The sequence below is a fragment of the Leopardus geoffroyi genome, chromosome D1 (genome assembly GCF_018350155.1).
Source record: "Leopardus geoffroyi isolate Oge1 chromosome D1, O.geoffroyi_Oge1_pat1.0, whole genome shotgun sequence".
Classification (NCBI taxonomy): domain Eukaryota; kingdom Metazoa; phylum Chordata; class Mammalia; order Carnivora; family Felidae; genus Leopardus; species Leopardus geoffroyi.
In genome coordinates, this window is record NC_059329.1 from 86986400 (window position 1) to 87006374 (window position 19975).

At 34.7% G+C, this 19975-nt stretch overlaps 1 protein-coding gene across 1 annotated transcript in view; it reads right to left on the minus strand.

Moving 5' to 3' along the window:
• Positions 1-12: 12 nt before the first annotated feature.
• The window catches only part of CCDC73 (coiled-coil domain containing 73), a 126922-nt gene continuing 106959 nt past the window's right edge, over positions 13-19975 (minus strand). Inside the window, exons 13-17 of the mRNA XM_045484886.1 lie at positions 18740-18874; positions 9065-9245; positions 6060-7556; positions 3959-4092; positions 13-612 (exon numbers count right to left, since the gene is read on the minus strand). Of these exons, the coding sequence (XP_045340842.1) occupies positions 391-612; positions 3959-4092; positions 6060-7556; positions 9065-9245; positions 18740-18874 (2169 nt within the window). The 3' untranslated portion in view covers positions 13-390. The remainder of the gene's footprint in view (positions 613-3958; positions 4093-6059; positions 7557-9064; positions 9246-18739; positions 18875-19975) is intronic.

A 19975-nucleotide genomic window follows, 5' to 3' on the forward strand; every position in this document is an offset into this window, starting at 1 on the left:
TCTGGACATTTATTGTCTTAAAAGAAATGTAAAAAGTCACAAATTTCAGAGAATACAAAGTAGTAAGTTACAAAGGGTCACCACCTATCTTGTATAATACGGAAGTTGTGTTCTGCAAGGAAGGGGGTTGAAGGTGCAACAAGAGCTTTTTGGTAAAAGGATGTACAGAGGAGAGCACATTTTCTTAAGGGGAATTGGATGCTACCAAGCAATCTTAGCTACCTTAGATGAAGCATTTGCAAAAAAACCTAATTTCATCACATGAAAAGAAATTGGAAAAGTGTGTATAACTGTAAAGCTTGAAATGTAACATTCTGTTCTAGTCAAAACCATGTGATTAATATTTCAATTAAGTCCATTCACCACTTGAAAGCATTTATCAGCGTCCTTTTACTCTGTCATTTTTTCCAGCATCTCTTCTGTTTTTCTTTTCTTAGGGTGGTTGTCATTTTCTAAGCTTAGGAACTTTTCGATTTCATTAACTTGATTTGTTTCCAGGCTCTGCCAGTCCTCCTCACCAGGAGATGATGCGGCCACATTGGTAGTATCTTTAATCTTGATTGCCTGAAAATGGCTTTGTGGCAGAGTTGATTCCAGAGGCTTTATTTTCACCTAGGAAAGACCAAACTTATTTTACTTAGTGTTGAAATTACTCATTTTTTAAAGTCATCAACAAGAGTTAAAATCCTTAAGGCTGTGCAATTACAAGTATGTGCTAAAGCCATCATTTTTCTTGGCTAATTTTCAGCAACTACCTTAATTTGGCACAAAAAAACAATAAAATGTGAATGTGGAGGCTTAGGTCTATGTAGTAGCTCCAATCCCTAATAGAGCCCAGTACTACCATGAACCTTTTCTAAAAGGTCTTAAGCTTACACTGAAAGAAAAGATACTTAAAACAATTACAGATAAAAATCTGTTTTGTCTGCTACTCCCCTTCCCTTCCCAAACATGTCTATGTTTTGTATCTTCTATCAAAACCAGGAGAAAATTAAAAATGCTAACAGAGGTAGACTGCCTTATAAAAACTGCCTTTTACTTCATGTTTCCTCTCATGCTTCAGAGCACCACTGTTGGACAAACAGGAAAGAACAGTGAGGTATTTGGAAGTTGGCATGTTTCCAAGGCACTGCATTGGATCATACTTCTAATACTGTGTTTAAAAATTATGTAAGTTTTTAATTTTAAGATTTTTTTTCTGATAATTGGAAGTTTAGAAAATAGAGGAAAAAGTATAAAGAAATCAAATTCATTAGTAATCTATCCAGGGAGACCAGTCAACACATTTTGGTATTGTTTGCTATTATCTTTTTTCTATTTTTAGTGTATTTGATCATTCTATAGAATTTTAGATCTTGGTTTTTCCCTCGTGGGCTATTTCCTCAGTCTTTAAAATTTCTCATAAACCATTGTCAGTGGCTGCACAAAAATAAATTTGAGTTAATTTCCTGAAGAAAAATAAATCTTTGATGGTCTTCTTGGATTCCAGATAAAATCTTCTGATAAAAAGTCACATATTTTAGAAATGAAGAACAGGGTAAGAATGGCATTAAAATTACCTAAAATCCCAAGTACCATTAAACATTTTGATGTAAATATTCTGGTCTCTCTTCTGTGTATATATACACTTTTAAAATCTGGATCATATGTCTGTCTTTTTCTGTTTTGTGTTAAAAATATTTTTAGTATTTTCCTCTGCTCTTAAAAAGTTAACAACATCGCTCCATTATATTCCATGTTCCATAATTTAGTATGTTGAACATTTAAGTAGGTGGGAAATGCTCAGTTATAAATTAGGCTATAATGAATGTCATTTGTTCATAGATCTTTGTGAAGATCTTCGAGTACTGCCTTACATTAAAATCTCCCACTTTGACTGGAAAAGGTGGCATATGCATAACGTTTTCAAAGTGAGATTACAGAGTAATAATTCTTAAATGAGCTTAACTGTTTACATTTAACCTCCCTTTCCTAAGAGTTGCTCCTTCTGGATGGGTCTGTTTGGCTCCTGAGAATTCTACAGTCAGCCACCCAGTCCCCTTGTAATCTTAGCCTTTGTTCCCTGCAGTGACGCTATGTCATAGTTTGATTGCCTATGTTCTTATGAAATAACATATGAAAACAAAAGTATCAGCACAGGACTGCCAGGAGACCACAGGCAAGTCATTTAAGTTTTGTGGCCTCACTCTTAGCACCATTTAGTTGCAAAATGCTACTGTAGAGTAACTGGTAATGGATAAAAAAAAATGTACATAAATGTGTATTTCTGATAATGTCTTGAATGTAAAAGTGCCCAACATATGTAATTTAGCTCACAGGGCCAAAATGACTGTAGGTCATCCATGCAATACAGAGAATAGATGCAGAGAAAGCAATCAAATTTAAATTTAGTTGCTGATTTTGAGATAAACTCACTGATAGTACCTAATTATAACCTGTTTTTGCCATCACAGTGTGATGCAGTTTGGTGCGTTTGTCATCAAGTATAAATTACCTGATTTTCGTTATTCTTTGACTTTTTATCTTGATGATGGAGAGGAAAAAGACATTTACACATAACTACTTTAGTTTCTTTCCCCTTAACTGCCTACTTGGTGGGAGGGGCAGGAGCAGGGATAGGCTGGAGAAGCAAGATGGAGCGTAAAGTTTACATTTAACAAAACTTGTCTGAATTTGACTTACAGAGGTTTTGCAGCCTATAGCAGTAATTCTAGTTCCAGAGATGTTGCTACATAGCTTTACTCCTTCCTTTCCTAAAAAATCATTACCTTTTTACCTCCTCTTTCTGCCTAAAAGATCTACTCTTAGGCCTAAAATTGCCCTGAGCCAGATTACTAGCCACCTTTTTCAGCCTGGGCTCACATTTTAAAATTTAAATAATTTAATTTAAAAAGGAAAGTGAGGGGCCCCTGGGTTGCTCAGTCAGTTGAGCATCCACCTCTTGATTTTGACTCAGGTCATGATCCCAGGGTTGCAGGATTGAGCCCTGAGTAGGGCTCCTCTCTGAGCATGGAGCCTGCTTAAGATTCTCTCTCCCTCTACACCCTCATGTGCGCACTTTCCCTATTTAAAATAAAAAAATACATTGTTAAAAGTTGTTACTTGTTAATGCTGTGTTAGTACTACAATTTTTAGTTTATAGGTGCTAAAGAGAAAGTTATTTAATATGTACCTCTAAAATTAAAAAAAATACACGATGGTTTTAAAATCTGTCCCCGTGTAGTTGATTTTTTTCTGTAAGTGATCTTGCCAAACCTTTTTACCTTATACTTTTTAGGAGTTAACACCTAGAATTGCTTGTTTTTTTAGATTTTGAACAATACAGCCTTTTTCATGCTAAAGTTTTGTATTCTGAGATAATAGTAACTTAAAAACTGCCCCAAAACTGGTCAGCTGTGCTTGCTTTTCATATGACAAATGGACTCTTGGAGCCATGTAATGTCTACAAATGTATATGCATACACACACATACATATTCCTATTCGATATTATATATTAAGGATATTTGATCCTTTCTCATACTGTCTTCTAACCGAAGTAATTTAAAAGAAATTCCTGTGCAGTAGTTTCTCAAAATGATGTAATTACTTAAGCAATGTCAAGAACAATGGAATTTGATTGGATTATTTTAAGGCATCTTTTATTAAGAAAATTTTAAATGCTCAAATGCCACTACTCCGAAATTTAGGTGACTAAAAAAATAGAAGTAGATACATAATACACTACCTCACACTGTCCTTCCCCAAACAGGCTGGATTATATCTATTTGATTTATGCACTGTGACTTTTTCCTGCTGTTTTCCATCAACCTTAATTGTGAAAAATGGTGCCATGTTGCCCTCTTGATATTATTTTGGAGATCAGTTAGGTCTTAAAGCATCCAGATGCATACAGTTCTACACATATCTGTAGAATTAGCTCACTAAGGTCTGCTCAGCAATATTTTTAATTGACTTACGTGTTCTGTGGGAAAAGAAGAATCGTAAAAAGTCTTTGCAATTGCATTCCTCTCTTTGCTGGGCTCTCCCTTGGGATCTGGATGGATACTTGAGCTATTCAAAGTGTCAGCAACTCTGTTAATGCTGGTAGTATCTGGTTGACAAAGAGGAAATGGCAACAACTGAATTTTATTCTCCAGACACTCGTTTTAGTGACTGAACTTGTTTTTCTCTGATCCTATCTATGCTTTTGTATTTAAAAAGTAACTATTTCTATTTTGTTTTTATTTTTAACATTTTATAGTTTACATTGACTTTGCTGTTAATACAAATAGGCATTTCAGAAAACATTTTTTATTGCTGCTTTCTAAAACCTGATTTCATGTTAAAATGTGTGAAATGGCATAAATACCTTCTAAAATAACGTAACTCACATAAAACGTTATCCTTCTTCCACTGGTTATTGCATTGCCACAGAGGTAAACATTTATATGAAGTGAGCATCTTACAATTCAGATTAATGGGAAAAGTCTGAATCAACTAAAAGTCTTATTTATGAAATATATTTAAAGAAATGAGCCACAGTAAGAAGCCCAACAAAGGGCTGTCTAGTAGGGATCACTGGAATTTAATAAATAGGTAAAAATGATTTAGAGAAACATGTCAGCTTTGAAGGTTAAAAGACACTTGTATCTTTTATGAGTGGACGTTTTACAAGCTGAATTTCTACAGAATTTTAGATCTCTCCCATTCCATCCTTATTTATATCACGGAGATTGAAGATTAGCCCCTTCACTAACAGCACTTGACTAATTGCAGCATTCAACAGATTCAAAATTAATGGAATCTGAAGTTACTACATTTTATTAGGAAAGTAGGAAGTTTTTACAGTTTTTGGTGTTTTCTGTTTTTCCCTACATTACTTCTCCATTTATGCTAGTAAACCTGATACACTTCATTTTGCTTTTAATTCCCAATTTTTCTTAAAAGTTCTATCAGTTGTCCTTTTAAAAGAAGCTTATTAGCTAGCTCTGAGGGCCATTCAGAGCTTTCCTTGTAATCTGCATTACTTTAATGGGTCTAAATGCATACTGTTAAACCAGCAAATAAATTAGTTTATAATTTATTTACAAATAATTCTGAGAATATCTTTAACAACCTCCATAACTTTGATTATGAGATTGCTGTTAGCAAAAGATTTTTTTTCATAATCTTAAACTATCGTTCAAATTACATTTGTACAGCACTTATACATGATATGTGGTATATTTCTATTTTTAAGTATTTTTAGTGGGAAGAATTTCAGATACACAAAAAGAGTATGAACCTCGTACCATCACCCGGCTCCCAACACCCATCACTATTAAGTCATACGTAGTTCATCTACCTTCCCCCTATTTTTTTTATTCTAGAATATTTTTATAAAGCAAGACTTGGACATAATGTTATTTCATGTGGTGGTTAGAATACACTATTCTCTGAAATAACATTTGAATGTTTTAATATTGGTACGTAATTAAGGGATTCCATTTAAAGTGTTTCAGTGACAAATATCAATGATCTGAACTGTATTAATGTTATACCTCAACAATACTTGTAAAATGAAGACAAAGCTGGATTCTAGTACTAGTGAAGGGACAGCTAAAAGAAAAATTAAGGAAAGCAGTAGAAAATTCGGGGAAGCAAGTGAGGGAAGGAAGTTTTTTCAGTATAGAATGAAAAGGAATAAACATGCCCACTGGCAGAAGCCTTAGGAACAACTTGACTCCAATTAGGTAGTTGTTCCTAATTTAAAATTAATGACCAGGGCCTGTGTTCATTTCTGCTATTTCCAGTTCCTTGAGGACATTTTTTTTTAATCTGCAATATGCATGTGCACCTCAGTACCTGTTGATACTAGCAGCTCAGATGTAGGTGAAAAGTCCCACTTATGTTTAAGGAAAACCTTTCCCACTTTTACCTATATACATATATGGAGTATTCTGTATTTTAGGTTTAGGCAGTTTTTAAACGAAATGGTTTCATTTGAAACATAACGGTTTGGAGACTATCAAGGATAAGGAGTAGAAATTCAAATTTTAAAAGAAAACCTAAACTTTTTTTTTTTTTTTTTTTTTTTACCTGGGCCAGTATCCTTCCTGATATCATCAACATTTTTGCAAAGTGTCACTGAAACCATATTTTTGTTTTCTGATGGGCCTGTTGGTCTCTCCTGCAGCAACAAAGGAATGCTAGAGGTTGAAGTGCTCAGTGTTTGACTTTCAATTTGATTTACTTTTGACCAAGGACTGGGGTCTAAGAAATTCACATATACTGGAATTTTCTCAGTTTTTTTATCTGAAGTTGAAAGATCAAAGGCTGACCTTCCACTTCTGTTTACTAAATCTCCAGATGGCTTTATGTGAAATGAACATGATTCTTCCAGCTGTCCTTCACTGTAAATTTCTCCTGAAACGATGTCATTTAATGACTCTGTTTTCTCTGTATTATTTAACAATGTATGCTGTCTTTCATTAACATTCACAAAAAGGAAGAGGTCATTTTTTGTGGCTTCAGTTATCTGATTCTCATCAATCTGACTCTCTTTATTGGAAAACTGTATTTCTGTGGAAGTTTTTGTAGGAACGGCCGTTTTCACATCTTTGGCTTGTGAAGTATGTACGTTCTCATTGTTAATCTGGAGATGGGAAATGGTGACACTGTTTTCTAAATATCCCAAACAGTTCTTTAGTTGACTAGTGTCCATATCATTCAGATTTTTCCATATAGTTCTTTCCCTAGGGCTTGAGTTGGGTTTCACCAATGTAGGCATAATATTAACATTTTTATTTGCATTCTTAAGTACTTTCAAATTATCACTGAAAGCAGATGAAATGGGGTGGTTAACTGCTGTATCAGAGGAAATAGGTAGTTCCGGTTTCTCTGAGGTATCATTACAGATTTGCTGAAAAACTGAAGTTTGTTTAAATGGCAATACACTGCACTCACTTTTTTTACTTAACAGTTGCATTTGGTTTATTTTACATTGTTTATCATCTAACATAACATTACTTGAATCCTGCAAACTGTATTTCTGACACTGAACAGGATTTTTTACATTTAGAGGTGAATCCGGATCTGCTCTGGTTTGGTCACTATTTGGAATTTCCTTCTGTGTGGCATTTTCTTGAATCCCTGGAAGCAATCTGAATTGTTTGAATGGTTCATCTTCAGAACCATCTTTCTTTTGATTTGTATGGTGAGACATCTCATTTAAGATACTGTTAGATGATGTTATGGTATTTTCAACCTCCAGGTGGATATCTGCATGGTGAAGATCAGATCTTTCAGTTCTTTCTAGGTGTATCTTTTCTGTTTCTGTCGATCTATCTGCCATTAAAAATGAATTGTTTGGTGACTTAAATTCTGTACAATCATTGTCTTTTTCCAAATGCACCTTGTCTTTTTTTTCTGAAGTAACTGCTTTTCTAAGGTCTGTAACATTTAAGGTTTGTCCTTGACTGATTAGTTCTTTTTCTATGCAGAGGGTTTTGCTTAGGGAGACTTCACTTTGATTTTCATCCTGAGGTATAGCAGGATCACTTTCATTCTTGGAGCTTTTTTCAAAAAGCTGTAAATCTGTCATGATGAGAATACAGTAAATTTTTATATTACACACTAAAGCCTGCTTTTATAAGACAAAATGTATGGCCTATTTTTATAAAAACATATTTAGTCTTAAACATTTCATTGGCCACTACACAAAACACCAGTTTTACCTAAATGTTGAGTTATCTTTGTCATATATTTAGCATGCTAAATATTTTCGGCTCTCCTCATATTAAATTTTTATTTCATAACAACAAAAGCATTTTTGGTTTAAAAAGGGGCAAGTAGGTTGATGATATTACAAAATGGTTTTTAGTTCTCTAGTCTATTACACTTCCTTTTGAGCATACAGTACAATTCCATGTACACACAGCTGAGTCGATAAAAATGAATTTATCCTAACAAGTTAGACTCTAATTTCTATTACTACTGTCAAACAAAAATTTAACCAAGGAAATCTGAAGATCTAACTGGCTTCATTAAATGATCCATTCAATCAGGCAGCATTCCACCTAGCAAATAGAATCCCACTAAGCTATAGAAAAGGAAAGGTTTTAAAAGAGAATGAGTGGAAAAAAGAAAATTATTAGCAAAGAATCCATTGTTTTAGGCAAGGTCACTCTCCTAATGGGAAAGGGGCCTACCAGATTTCTTATTGCTGACCAGGAAATTCCAGGTTAACTGGTTAAAGGTTATATTCCTGGGGGTTGAAACCACAGTTTGCTTAGGTACTGAAGGCTTGCTGACATTGGGTTCTTAATACAAGTGATTCCATTTTAGGCCTGTGGTTTTCTTTTTATCACTATCTACGATCCAGAATTGCTAGCTGGTTTCTTCAAGACTGACAGTTGTCACTTGATCATTACCTTCTAAGTATTTAAAAATTTTTGGATACTTTTGGGCAAATGTTTAAAAGAATACTTATTTTATTCATCTGGGTTTTAACCATAGATTTAAAATTTTCTGTATAGTTAAAATAACCTAGAATATAAAATTCAGGATTTGAAGGACTTTAGTCCATTCATTCTACAACATCTCCACCAAGTGGTTGTTCAGCCTAGGTTTGAACATGTTCATACAATAAGTTTATGGTCTTTAAACAACTCTTTTTCAAGACAGACAAATTAGTAAATTATTTCAATGGTTACAGAAAGGTCTTTTGAACTAAGGAAAGTGCTCCAGGTCTGATTATCAGAAGGTTATGGGTAGCCCAGAGAACACACTCCCCAAGGCAGTGAAGGTAGAAACCATAATGCAAAACGCCATGGAGTAAGTGATTAGGGAAGACAGGAATGTAATTTTCCCCCAAAATATTGACTGTAAATGACATCTCAAAAGAAGCCTGTCTTAAGACCTACACAAATGAAAAAGTATTTCTTCAGATACAGTACAAGATCCTCAAAGACTATAACTGATATTCCCCTAAATTCCATAGATGGCCTAGCACAGCACTTTGACAGATCCTTTATTTGTAGGAGAAAAGGTGGGGGTGGGGCTCTCAATACATCAAATTAGAAAATATCAATGTGTTAGGTTACCTTCTATTATTTCTATAAATGGGTCTTCTTTCTTCTCCTCCTTTTCTCTGTAGTTAGTATCTGAACAAAAACTCATAGTGTCTGTCTTTATTTCTTGTCCAGAATTACATTTCTGTATGATAGTATTTTCTGGTTTTTCCATTGACGTTTCACTGTTTTTAGTATTTACTTCTGGAAGATTCTAAAGTAACATGGGAAAAATACCTCTAATGTAAGAAACATATTGTTAAAAAGTATAAGACATTTGAACAAATTTTGCTGGTGAAAGTGGAATCTGTTTCAAGTCAACCATTCAGCAATTTCTATTTAAAAGCCAAGTTATTTTTTTTTACTAAGTTTAATATACTACTTTTTAATTTTTTTTAATGTTTATTTTTGAGAGAGAGAGCACGTGTGCGGGAGCGCAAGAAAGCGGGGGAGGGGCAAACAGGGAGACACAGAATCTAAAGCAGGCTCCAGGCTCTGAATTGTCAGCACAGTGCGTGACGCAGGGCTTGAACTCACCAGCCTTAGAGATCATGACCTGAGCTGAAGTCAGACACTTAACTGACTGAGCCACCCAGACGCCCCAATAATACTCTTTGTAACAAGATCACTTTAACTACATTTTGTATGGTCTATCATATTTAAACAAAATTGAGACCCTTTGATGTTTTCAAACATGCATTCCACATTACTATGTAATTTCACATATATAATAAAAGAACCACTCTTATTAAAAGCAAAGTAGTCATGGCAAGCAAATTGTTTTGAGTGTTTGGTATTTTTATGCATCTTTAAAATAATGAATCAATTCAACCCCCTGTATATTCAGCACTTGTTCCATGGAAGCACTGCACTAGGCTTTGGGATACAATGATGAACAACATAGTCCCTAGCTTCAAAAAACTCACAATCCAGTGGGGAAGATAGGAAAAGAAATAATATAGATGGGGATAAGAAGGCACTCCAGGGAAAACATGGCACATACAGATGCTTAAAAGCAAGCAAGAGTATAGTCTTTACATGGAACTACTCATGATTTACTTCAGCTAGAGCTTGGACACTGGGAGAATGGAGAGAAATGAGGCTTGGGATGTTATGCCCAGGTCATTAAGGGCCAAATATAGGATGCTGAGGAGTTTCAGGAAGACAATTGAATGGTTTTAGACAAGTAACATCTGACTGGAAAGACCATTCTGGCTGCAGCCTCAAGAATAATGTTTCAAACTCGTTGATTAAAACCTGCAATGAGAAATAAATGTTTTACAACAGCAAGCACACCAAGTAATGTCTACTCTTAATGTGATGCATTATGTTTTATATGCACTTTATTTCATTTTTTAAAGAATACTGGCCACAAATCACTAATTTCCATGACCACTAATAGGCTGTGCATAGAAGTCTGAAAAATACTGAATTAAAGGGAGACAACATGAGACAGAGATGCATCAGAAGAGTGCCATAGCGTCACAGTCCATGTGATAGCAGTAAAGATGAAGAACTGAATAGATACAAGAAGTATTTACAAGCTAATCAATAGGACTTGATGAATGATAAGAAGGAGAGTCCAGATTGATTTACAGAGTTCAGGTTATAGAATTCAGATTCACCATAGGTGACTGGTGGATGTTATTTACTCAGCTAGAAAACAGGAGTTAGTAGCAGATTTGGAGGAAAATATGGGTTTTTTGAACCTGCTGAGTTTGAAGAGTTAGGAAGATATTAAAGTAGAGAAGTCTAATGAACATTTAGATACATGTATCTGGAGTTTACGAGAGAAAATTTACCTGGAAGTGTATATTTGAAAATCATGGATAGATGGCAACAGAAGATGTACAAGTTGATGAAACTAATAAGAGTATATTTTGAGGGGGAAAAAGGGTATAGGATAAAATGCTAATGAAGACCATTGCAGGAAAAATCAGCAAAGGAGATTGACAAAAAACAATATGGTAGTTACTAGGAGAATAAATTCAATTCTGTTTATAAAGCATATAACTCATGGTTGCTTAATTAATGGTAAGAATAACTATTATTTCCACTTTAAAGAGAAGCTTGAGAGGGAGAAACACAGATGAGTAAATATGGTAGAAGAAAAGGAGAACGGGTATTCAAGAAGGAGACAGTATCAATGTATTATCAAAAGGACTGAAAAATGTCCATTGGAAGTAGTGTCCATCCATTGGATGGGGTGAGAGGGGTGAAGCCAGATTGCCCTATGTTGAAGGATGAATAAATAGGAAGGAAGGAACTAAAGGGTATGAGTTTAGACCACTCTTTGAAGAAACTTGACTCTACAGGGGAAAACAGACTTGTATTTAGAGATGGACATAGGATCAAAAAGTTTTTTTGTGTGTACTTGTAAATGGGAATATATACACTAGTAACTCAAATGTAACTGACACACATGAAAATATGTTTAATAAAAATGTAAATAAAAACTGATAAAAGTAACGGGGCGCCTGGGTTGCTCAGTGGGTTAAGCATCTGACTCTTGATTTTGGCTTAGGTCATGATCTGACAGTTTGTGAGTCTGAGCCCTGCATTGGGCCTGCTTGGGATCCTCTTTCTGTCTCTCTGTCTCTCTCTCCCTCTTTCCCTTCTCCCCCTCTCCCCAAATAAATTCAAAACATTTTTTTTTAACTGATAAAAGTATTCGAGTTTGGGTATACAGGTACTTTTATATGTGGTTGGTGGGAGTATAAATTGGTACAATCTTTCTGGAAGGCAGTATGTGTCAAAACTATAAGTAAACAAGCTCTTTGACCCAGCAAAACTGTTTCTGGAAATTTATCCTAATGAAATAATTGCAAAAGTACAGAAAATCTGTACAAGGATGTCCTACAGTAAAGGACTGTATAAATTAATTATGGCACAGGAACTGTGATATGTCAATTTCACCTGACTTAGAAAGACATCCACTCTTTGAGTTAAAACAAGGCAGTTCCTCAAAATGTTTATTATAGAATTGCCATATGACTCAGCAAATCCACTCCTAGATATATACCCCCCAAAACTGAAAACAGAGACTCAGATGGTTGTACGTCAGTGTTCAAACGAGTGTTACTCACAATAGCCAAAAGGTGAAAACCCAAGTGTCATTAACAGATGAATGAATAAACAAAACACCGTATAATCATACAAGGGAATATTATTCTGCTGTAAAAGGAATAAAGTTCTACTACATGCTGCAACATGGGTCAACTCTGAGAACTTTATACTAGGTGAAATAAGTCAAACAAAAAGGAAAAGTATTACACAATTACACTTACATAAAATATACAGAATAGGCAAATTCATAGAGTTGGAAAGTAAACTAGAGGTTACTAGGAGCTGAGGAGAGAGGGAAGTTGGGAGTCACTGGTTAATGGTTACACAGTTTTGGTTTGGGATGATGATAAAATCCTGGAAATGGTGAAGATTGCACAACTCTATACTTCTAATTAATGCCACTGAGTTGTAATTTTAAATGTCAACAGAAACAAATGACAGAGATGATGGATTTAGCAAACAAAATTTTAAACTATTAGAAATGTTCAAGGATTTAAAGGACAACAACATGAATATAATAAAAAATATATACCCCCCCCACACACACACACAAAAGAAGTGGAAATTCTAGAGATGATATATACAGTATCTGAAATAAAAACTCACTGGATAGGCTTAACAGATTAAACAAAATAGAACAAAAGATAATTGGCAGGACACAGAAAAAATAGAAAACCCCAATGGAAGAAGTGAGAGAAAAAAGACAAAAAGATGTGCAGCACCTGGTAACCTGTGGGATGTTTATCCTGCTAGTTTAACATGTGTAGTTGAAGTCCCATAAAAGGAAAGGAAGGGGACAGAAAAAAAATCTGAAGTAATGACCAAAAATCCTCTAAATTTAATGAAAACTATAAATCTACAGATTCAAGAATTCATTCCACAAATCCCAAACAAAATAACCAAACCAAGGTACACCAGAGATAAAAAAAAAAACAAACAAACAAAAAAAAAAAAAAACAAAAACAAAAAAAACACCAAACACTTACAAAGAGGATGTGAATATAATAACTGTAGACTTCTTGCCAGATGCAACATAAGCAAGAAAATAGTGCAACAGCATCTTCAAATTAATGAAAGAAAAGTATTGTCCATCTAGAATTTTATATCCAGTGAAAATACCCTTTAAAGATTAAGGAGAAATAAACATTTTTCCAGACAAAAGCTGTGAAAATTCCTCACCCAGATGCACCTGTGCACGCACACACAAACAGACATGTACACACACATACACACACACACAATTAAAGGAAGTTCTTCAAACTTAAGCAATAGGATACCAGGTAGAAACCTGGATCTACAAAAGTGAATAAAGAGGGCCAGGAATGGCAAATATGAGTGAATATAAAAGATATTTTCTCTGATTTTTTGGGTGCCTGGCTGGCTTAGTGAAGCAGTGACTCTTGATCTCTCAGGGTCGTGGAACCTACTTAATTAAAAAAAAACAAAAAGACATTTTCTAATTCTTAATTTTCTTAACCAGGTAATTAACAATTTAAAATGAAATAACAGGGCTGTGTGGCTCAGTCGGTTAAGCATCTGACTTTGGCTCAGGTCATGATCTCGCTATTCATGGGTTCAAGCCCCACATCAGGCTCTGTGTTGACAGCTCTGAGCTGGGAGCCTGCTTCAGATTCTGTCTCTCTCTCTCTCTCTCTCTCTGCCCCTCCCCTGCTCACACTCTGTCTCTCTCTCTCTCAACAATAAACATTAAAAAAAAATTGGGGCATCTGGGTGGCTCAGTTGGTTAAGCGTCTGACTTTGGCTCAGGTCATGATCTCATGGTCTATGAGTTCAAGCCCTGCATCAGGCTCTGCTGACAGCTCAGAGCCTGGAGCCTGCTGCTTCAGATTCTGCATCTCCTTCTCTCTCTGCCCCTCCCCAACTCGCATTCTGTCTCTGTCTCTTCAAAAGTAAATAAACATGAAAAAACAATTTTTTAATTAAAAAAATAAAATTAAACTAAATAAAATAATATATGGTGGAGTTGATAACATACATAAAAGTGTATTATAAAAATAACACAAAGACTGAGTAAAAGAAAATGAGAATATAGTATTGTAAACTTCTTACTAACCAAAGAATTTAACGTAATTTTGAAAACAGACTGTGTTCAATTAAGCTCTAGAAAAGTAGTTGACAAACTATGGCCAGTGGGCCAAATCTGGCCTACTGTTTTTGGAAATATAATTTATTAGTACACAACCATGCCCATGCCCATTTATTAATGAACTTAATGCCACTGAACTGCACACATATAGTTTTAGTAAATTTTATGTATATTTTACCACAATAAAAAAATATATATATAAGAAACAGTTCTCAAAAAGAAAATATAAAAATTCCTCATGTTGATTTTTTTTTTTTAATGTTTATTCACTTTTTGAGAGAGAGTGTGAGCAGGGCAGGGGCAGAGAGAGAGAGGGAGACACAGAATCTGAAGCAGGCTCCAGGCTCTGAGCTGTCAGTACAGAGCCTGATGTGGGGCTTAAACTCACGAACTGTGAGATCATGACCTGAGCCGAAGTCGGACGCTTAACCAACTGAGCCACCCAGGCACCCCAGACTTTCTCATGTTATTACTCAACATAAAGAAATTATGAATATTCCCACTGAAAAAGTAACAGGATGAAAAGGATATATAATGCAAATACTACCCATAAAAGATGGAACAGCTGCATTAATATTATACAAAATATTGTATAATATTTGTAGAATATTATATATATTAGTATAAGAAATATTACTAGGATAAAGATGGATCAGTTAATCAAGGAATAACAATCATAAATGTATATACACCTAATAATAGAGCTTAAAAACACACAAAGTAAAAACTGACAGTACTAAAAACGGAAAGATAAATTCACAAAAATTTCAATAGTCTTCTCCCACTAATTGATAGAAGTACACAAAAAAGATCAGGACAGAAAAGACTTGAACATCATCATCAACCAGCCTGATCTGACATTTATAAAACATTCAACTGACAAATAACAGAATATGCATTCTTTTCAAGAGCACATGAAATATTCATCAAGATAGGCAATATGCTTGGCTAACAAGTCTTTTGAGAAAGGATATTTATATTTAAAAGGATATATTTATATTGAAAAGGATAAAAGTCTTACAGAAAATGCTCTCTGACTACAACTATATTATATTTGAAAACATTAACAGAAAGATACTTGGAACATTCTCAAATACTTGGAAATTAAACAACAGTTATAGGTCATACCCATACCATGGTTCGTACCCATTCCCATAGGTCAAGGAAGACCTCACAAAAGGAATTTTAAAATATGAATAAGAATGATACCACTACAGGGGCACCTGGGTGGTTAAGTGTCCAACTCTTGGTTTCGACTCAGGTCATGAGCTCTCATGGTTTCATGAGTTCAAGCCCCTCATTGGGTTCTGCGCTGGCAGTCCAGAGCCTGCTTGGGATTCTCTCTCTCCCTCTCTCTCTCTGCCTCTCCCCCACTTGTGCTATCTTTGTCTCTCTCAAAATAAACCAATAAACTTAAAAAAAGTTAGAATGAAACCACTACATATCAGAATTTGTGGGACGAAGCTGTAACAATGTTTAGAGGACAGTTTATAGCTTTAAATGCCGATATTAGAAAAGAAGAAAGGCTAATAATCAATGATCTAAGTGTCCATGTTAAAGAGCTGAAAAAACCACATCAAATCCAAAGTAAGTAGAATGTAAGTAAGGCTCCATAATAAAGTTAACAGCAAAAGCCAATGAAATAGTAAATGAACAAACATGAGACGGATATCAATGAAGTCAAAACCTGGTTCTTTGGAAAGGCAAATAAAGCTGAGAGTCTAGCTAAATTGACGAGAGAGAGGAAGAAGAGGAGATGGAATGGGAGGAAGGGAAAGGTGGGATGCACAAATGAAAGAGGGGACATCAGTATAGATCTGATAGAGAAAGGGAACAGTAAAGGAATATTATGAGCAACGCTTTGCCAATAAATTTGACAACTTAGATGAAAAGGACAAGTTCCTTGAAAGACAAAAATTACCATAAATGATTGTGTTGTAAGTCTCCAAGACTACCCCCAGGTTCCATGATTTGCTAGGAAGACTCACAAGACTCAGTATACAGTTGTATAGTAGGGCCCCTCCCTAAGGAAAGGAAAGGAAATGAGAGGGAAGGGAAGGGGAGGGAGAAGAAAGAAAGAAAGAAAGAAAGAAAGAAAGAAAGAAAGAAAGAAAGAAAGAAAGGAAGGAAGGAAGGAAGGAAGGAAGGAAGAAAGAAAGAAAGAAAGAAAGAAAGAAAGAAAGAAAGAAAGAGAAAGAAAGAAAGAAAGAAAGAAAGGAGACAAAAGAAAGAAAAGAGAGAGAGAAAGGAAGAAAGAAAGAAAAAAAAGAAAAAAAGAAAGACCTCAAGGTATGCATACATGACAATATCCCTCACAACCTTGTAACCTAAGACCACTTAATCAGACTACATGTTAATGTGTGACCATATATGGGAGACAAAGAAGTAAAAATATATAAAAAACTATGCCACTTGGCATTCAAGGCTCAGTTCTTTGGGAATGAACCAAACTGAGAGGTGCCCACATGAATAAAGTTGCTTCCTGGAAAGAAAAGCCTCAGTGTCACAATTCTCTGTGTGAGAATCCTGCTACAATTGTACTAGTGACTAAGACTTAGTACAGCAAAAGAATACACAGCAAAAAAACATCACAAGGAAATATCAACGTGAAGTCTGGAGCAAACCAACAAATTCTATCTAATATTTAGTAAAGAAATAAAACCAATTCTATACAATACTCTTTCAGGAGGAGAGAACACATCCTAACTCATGAAGCCAGTATTACTCTAATACAAAAACCAGACCAAAAGAATACAAAGAAAAAATAAGCAAAACATACAAATCAGTATTCCTAATCAATGCAAAATCCTTAATATACCATTAGCAAATCACATCCAGCCATATATAAAAAGATAATACATATTTCAGGAATGCATATGAGGGAGGGAGACACAGAATCTGAAGCAGGCTCTAGGCTTTGAGCTGTCAGCACAGACCCTGATGAGGGGCTTGAACTTACGAACAGTGAGATCATGACCTGAGTCTAAGTGGAATGCTTAACTGACTGAGCCAACCAGGTGACCCAGGAATGCAAGGTTATTTTAAATTTAGAAATCAATTAATATAATTAATTGGTTAATATTAACATATTGACAGAATAAAGAAAAAATATGATTATCTCAACAGATACAGAAAAAGCATTTCTCAAAATTTAATACTGATTCATTATAAAAACTCAGCAAACTAGGAAGAAAAGGAAACTTCCTCAATCAGATAAAGAACACGTACAAAAAACCTATAGCTAACATTATATGAAATGGTGAAAGACTAAAAATTCTCCATCTGAGATAAAGCAAGTCCACTGTCATGACTTTTTTTTTTTTTAATGTTACTTATTTTGAGAGAGAGAAGAAGAGAGAGAGAGAGAGCACATGCATGAGTTGGGGAGGGGCAGAGAGAGAGGGAGAGAGAGAATCCCAAGCAGGCTCCAAGCTGTCAGCACAGAGCCCAACACAGGGCTCAATCCCACAAACCTGAGCCAAAATCAAGAGCTGGACGCTTAATGGGCTGAGTCACCAAGGCACCCCCACTGTCACCACTTTTATTCTACATTGTACTAGAAGGTCTTAACTACTGCAATAAATTGAGAAAAAAATAAAATTCATACAAAGCAGAAGGAAGGAAAAAAATATCCTTAAATTCACAGATGACATAATGTACACAGAAAACCCAAAAGTTAGGTGAAAAAAACTACTATTACAATAAATTTAAAAGGTAATAGGATACAAGGTCAGTGCACAAAAATCAAATTTTACTTCTATATACTAGCAAGAAACAATTAGAAAATTAATTTTTAAAATACTGTTTATAATAGGATCCTAGAACATGAATTATTCAGGGATAAATTTCACCAAACATTTTAAAGATCTACACAATGAAAATGACAAAGCTTTCCTGCGGGGTATTAAAGAATGTCTAACTAAATATAAACATATGCCATGTTCATGAATTGGAGGACTCAATAGTTAAGATGTCAATTTTTCACAAATTAATCTATAGATTCAATACAATACAAAGTCCCACAGACTTGTTTTTTAGAAATTGACAAACTGATTCTAAAAATTATATGGAAAGCAAAGAAATCAGAAGAGCCAAAACAATTTTGAAAAAAAAAAATTGAAGTATTTTCACTACCACATTTTAAAACTTCTTACAAAGCTATACTAACAAAGGCAGGGTTGCATATTGACTTAATGATGAACATATAATCAATGGAACATAATAAAGCATTCAGAAATAGATCCATACATATATTAGATCAATTAACTTTCAAAGAACATACCAATGTAAAATGAGAGAAAAAAATGTCTTTTCAAAAAATGTGCACGTTGGAACTGGAAATCCATGTCCAAAAAAATGACCCTCAATCCTTATGTCATACTGTACACAAAAATTAACTGAAAATGTATTATAGACCACATGCTTATACTCCTATTTTAAAATTTGAGACACTTAAAATATAAAGCAGGAAGAAAACCATCAGTGATGGTCCTAATTTCTTTCAGTTTTGTAACCACAAAACACTTGAATTTTACCTGAAAGTTCTCGTTTTCCTCAAACTTCTTCTGATGACATAATTCATTGTAATGTTCTTGTAACTTAATATGAGTTTCTTTAAGTGATGATAACTCATTTTTAATCTCATTAATTTCTCCAGTAAGTTCTTCAACCTAATATAAAATTTAACCAAAAATAGTTGTATAAGTGTGTTTTATATGAGAATATTTTATTAACACAAGTTTTTGGAAAAAGTAAAAAATAAAAAAGATGACAAAAGTAATTAATATCAAGAGCTACCATTTATTGAATTGTGCTGAGTACTTAATAAACATAATTTTATACTTATAAAAATCCCCAATTTACAGGTGAGAAATGTAAAGCTCATAGATGTTTAAGTAATTTGCCTAGATCAAGTGGATATAGTCAGGATCCAAACCCAAAGCTATTTCTAGGGTTTGTATTCTTAACTACTATATTAAACTACCTCTTGTTACAAATGAAAAAGTATTATTCTTAATCATAAAAGCTCTATAAAAGTTATGCCTTTATTGCTTTTTCAAAGTTTTATTTTATTGTTGCAAATTAGACATACAGATTTTAACTCTACTGAATGAAGAGTACTGAGCATTAGTACAACAATAACTGACACTTCAGCCTAATATTTACATCTATAAACTGGGCTTTCACTAGCTATTTAAAATGTCATAATCAGGGGCGCCTGGGTGGCGCAGTCGGTTAAGTGTCCGACTTCAGCCAGGTCACGATCTCGCGGTCCGTGAGTTCGAGCCCCGCGTCGGGCTCTGGGCTGATGGCTCAGAGCCTGGAGCCTGTTTCCGATTCTGTGTCTCCCTCTCTCTCTGCCCCTCCCCCGTTCATGCTCTGTCTCTCTCTGTCCCAAAAATAAATAAACGTTGAAAAAAAATTAAAAAAAATAAATAAATAAAATGTCATAATCTTTTTCTTGGGGGAATACTCTTACACGGGAACCTCAAATATAAGACAAAGTAAGTGCCACTGAGTTCCTACAGAAGCTAACACATGAACTCACCTATTACTTTCCCTTCGTCTCATCTGTTTTTAACCTTTTAAAAATCTATCTGTGCAAGGTACTTCTCTTCCAAGGCTCAACTCTCCATAAATTCTTTATCCCATCCTTTCCAATCTCCCTCAGAGCCTACCTCCAGCACTAATCTCCTCTCTGCTGCTTATTTACAATCCTTCCCAATATGCCAGCATGTTCTCCTCAGCCCACAAATATGCTCTTCTCACAT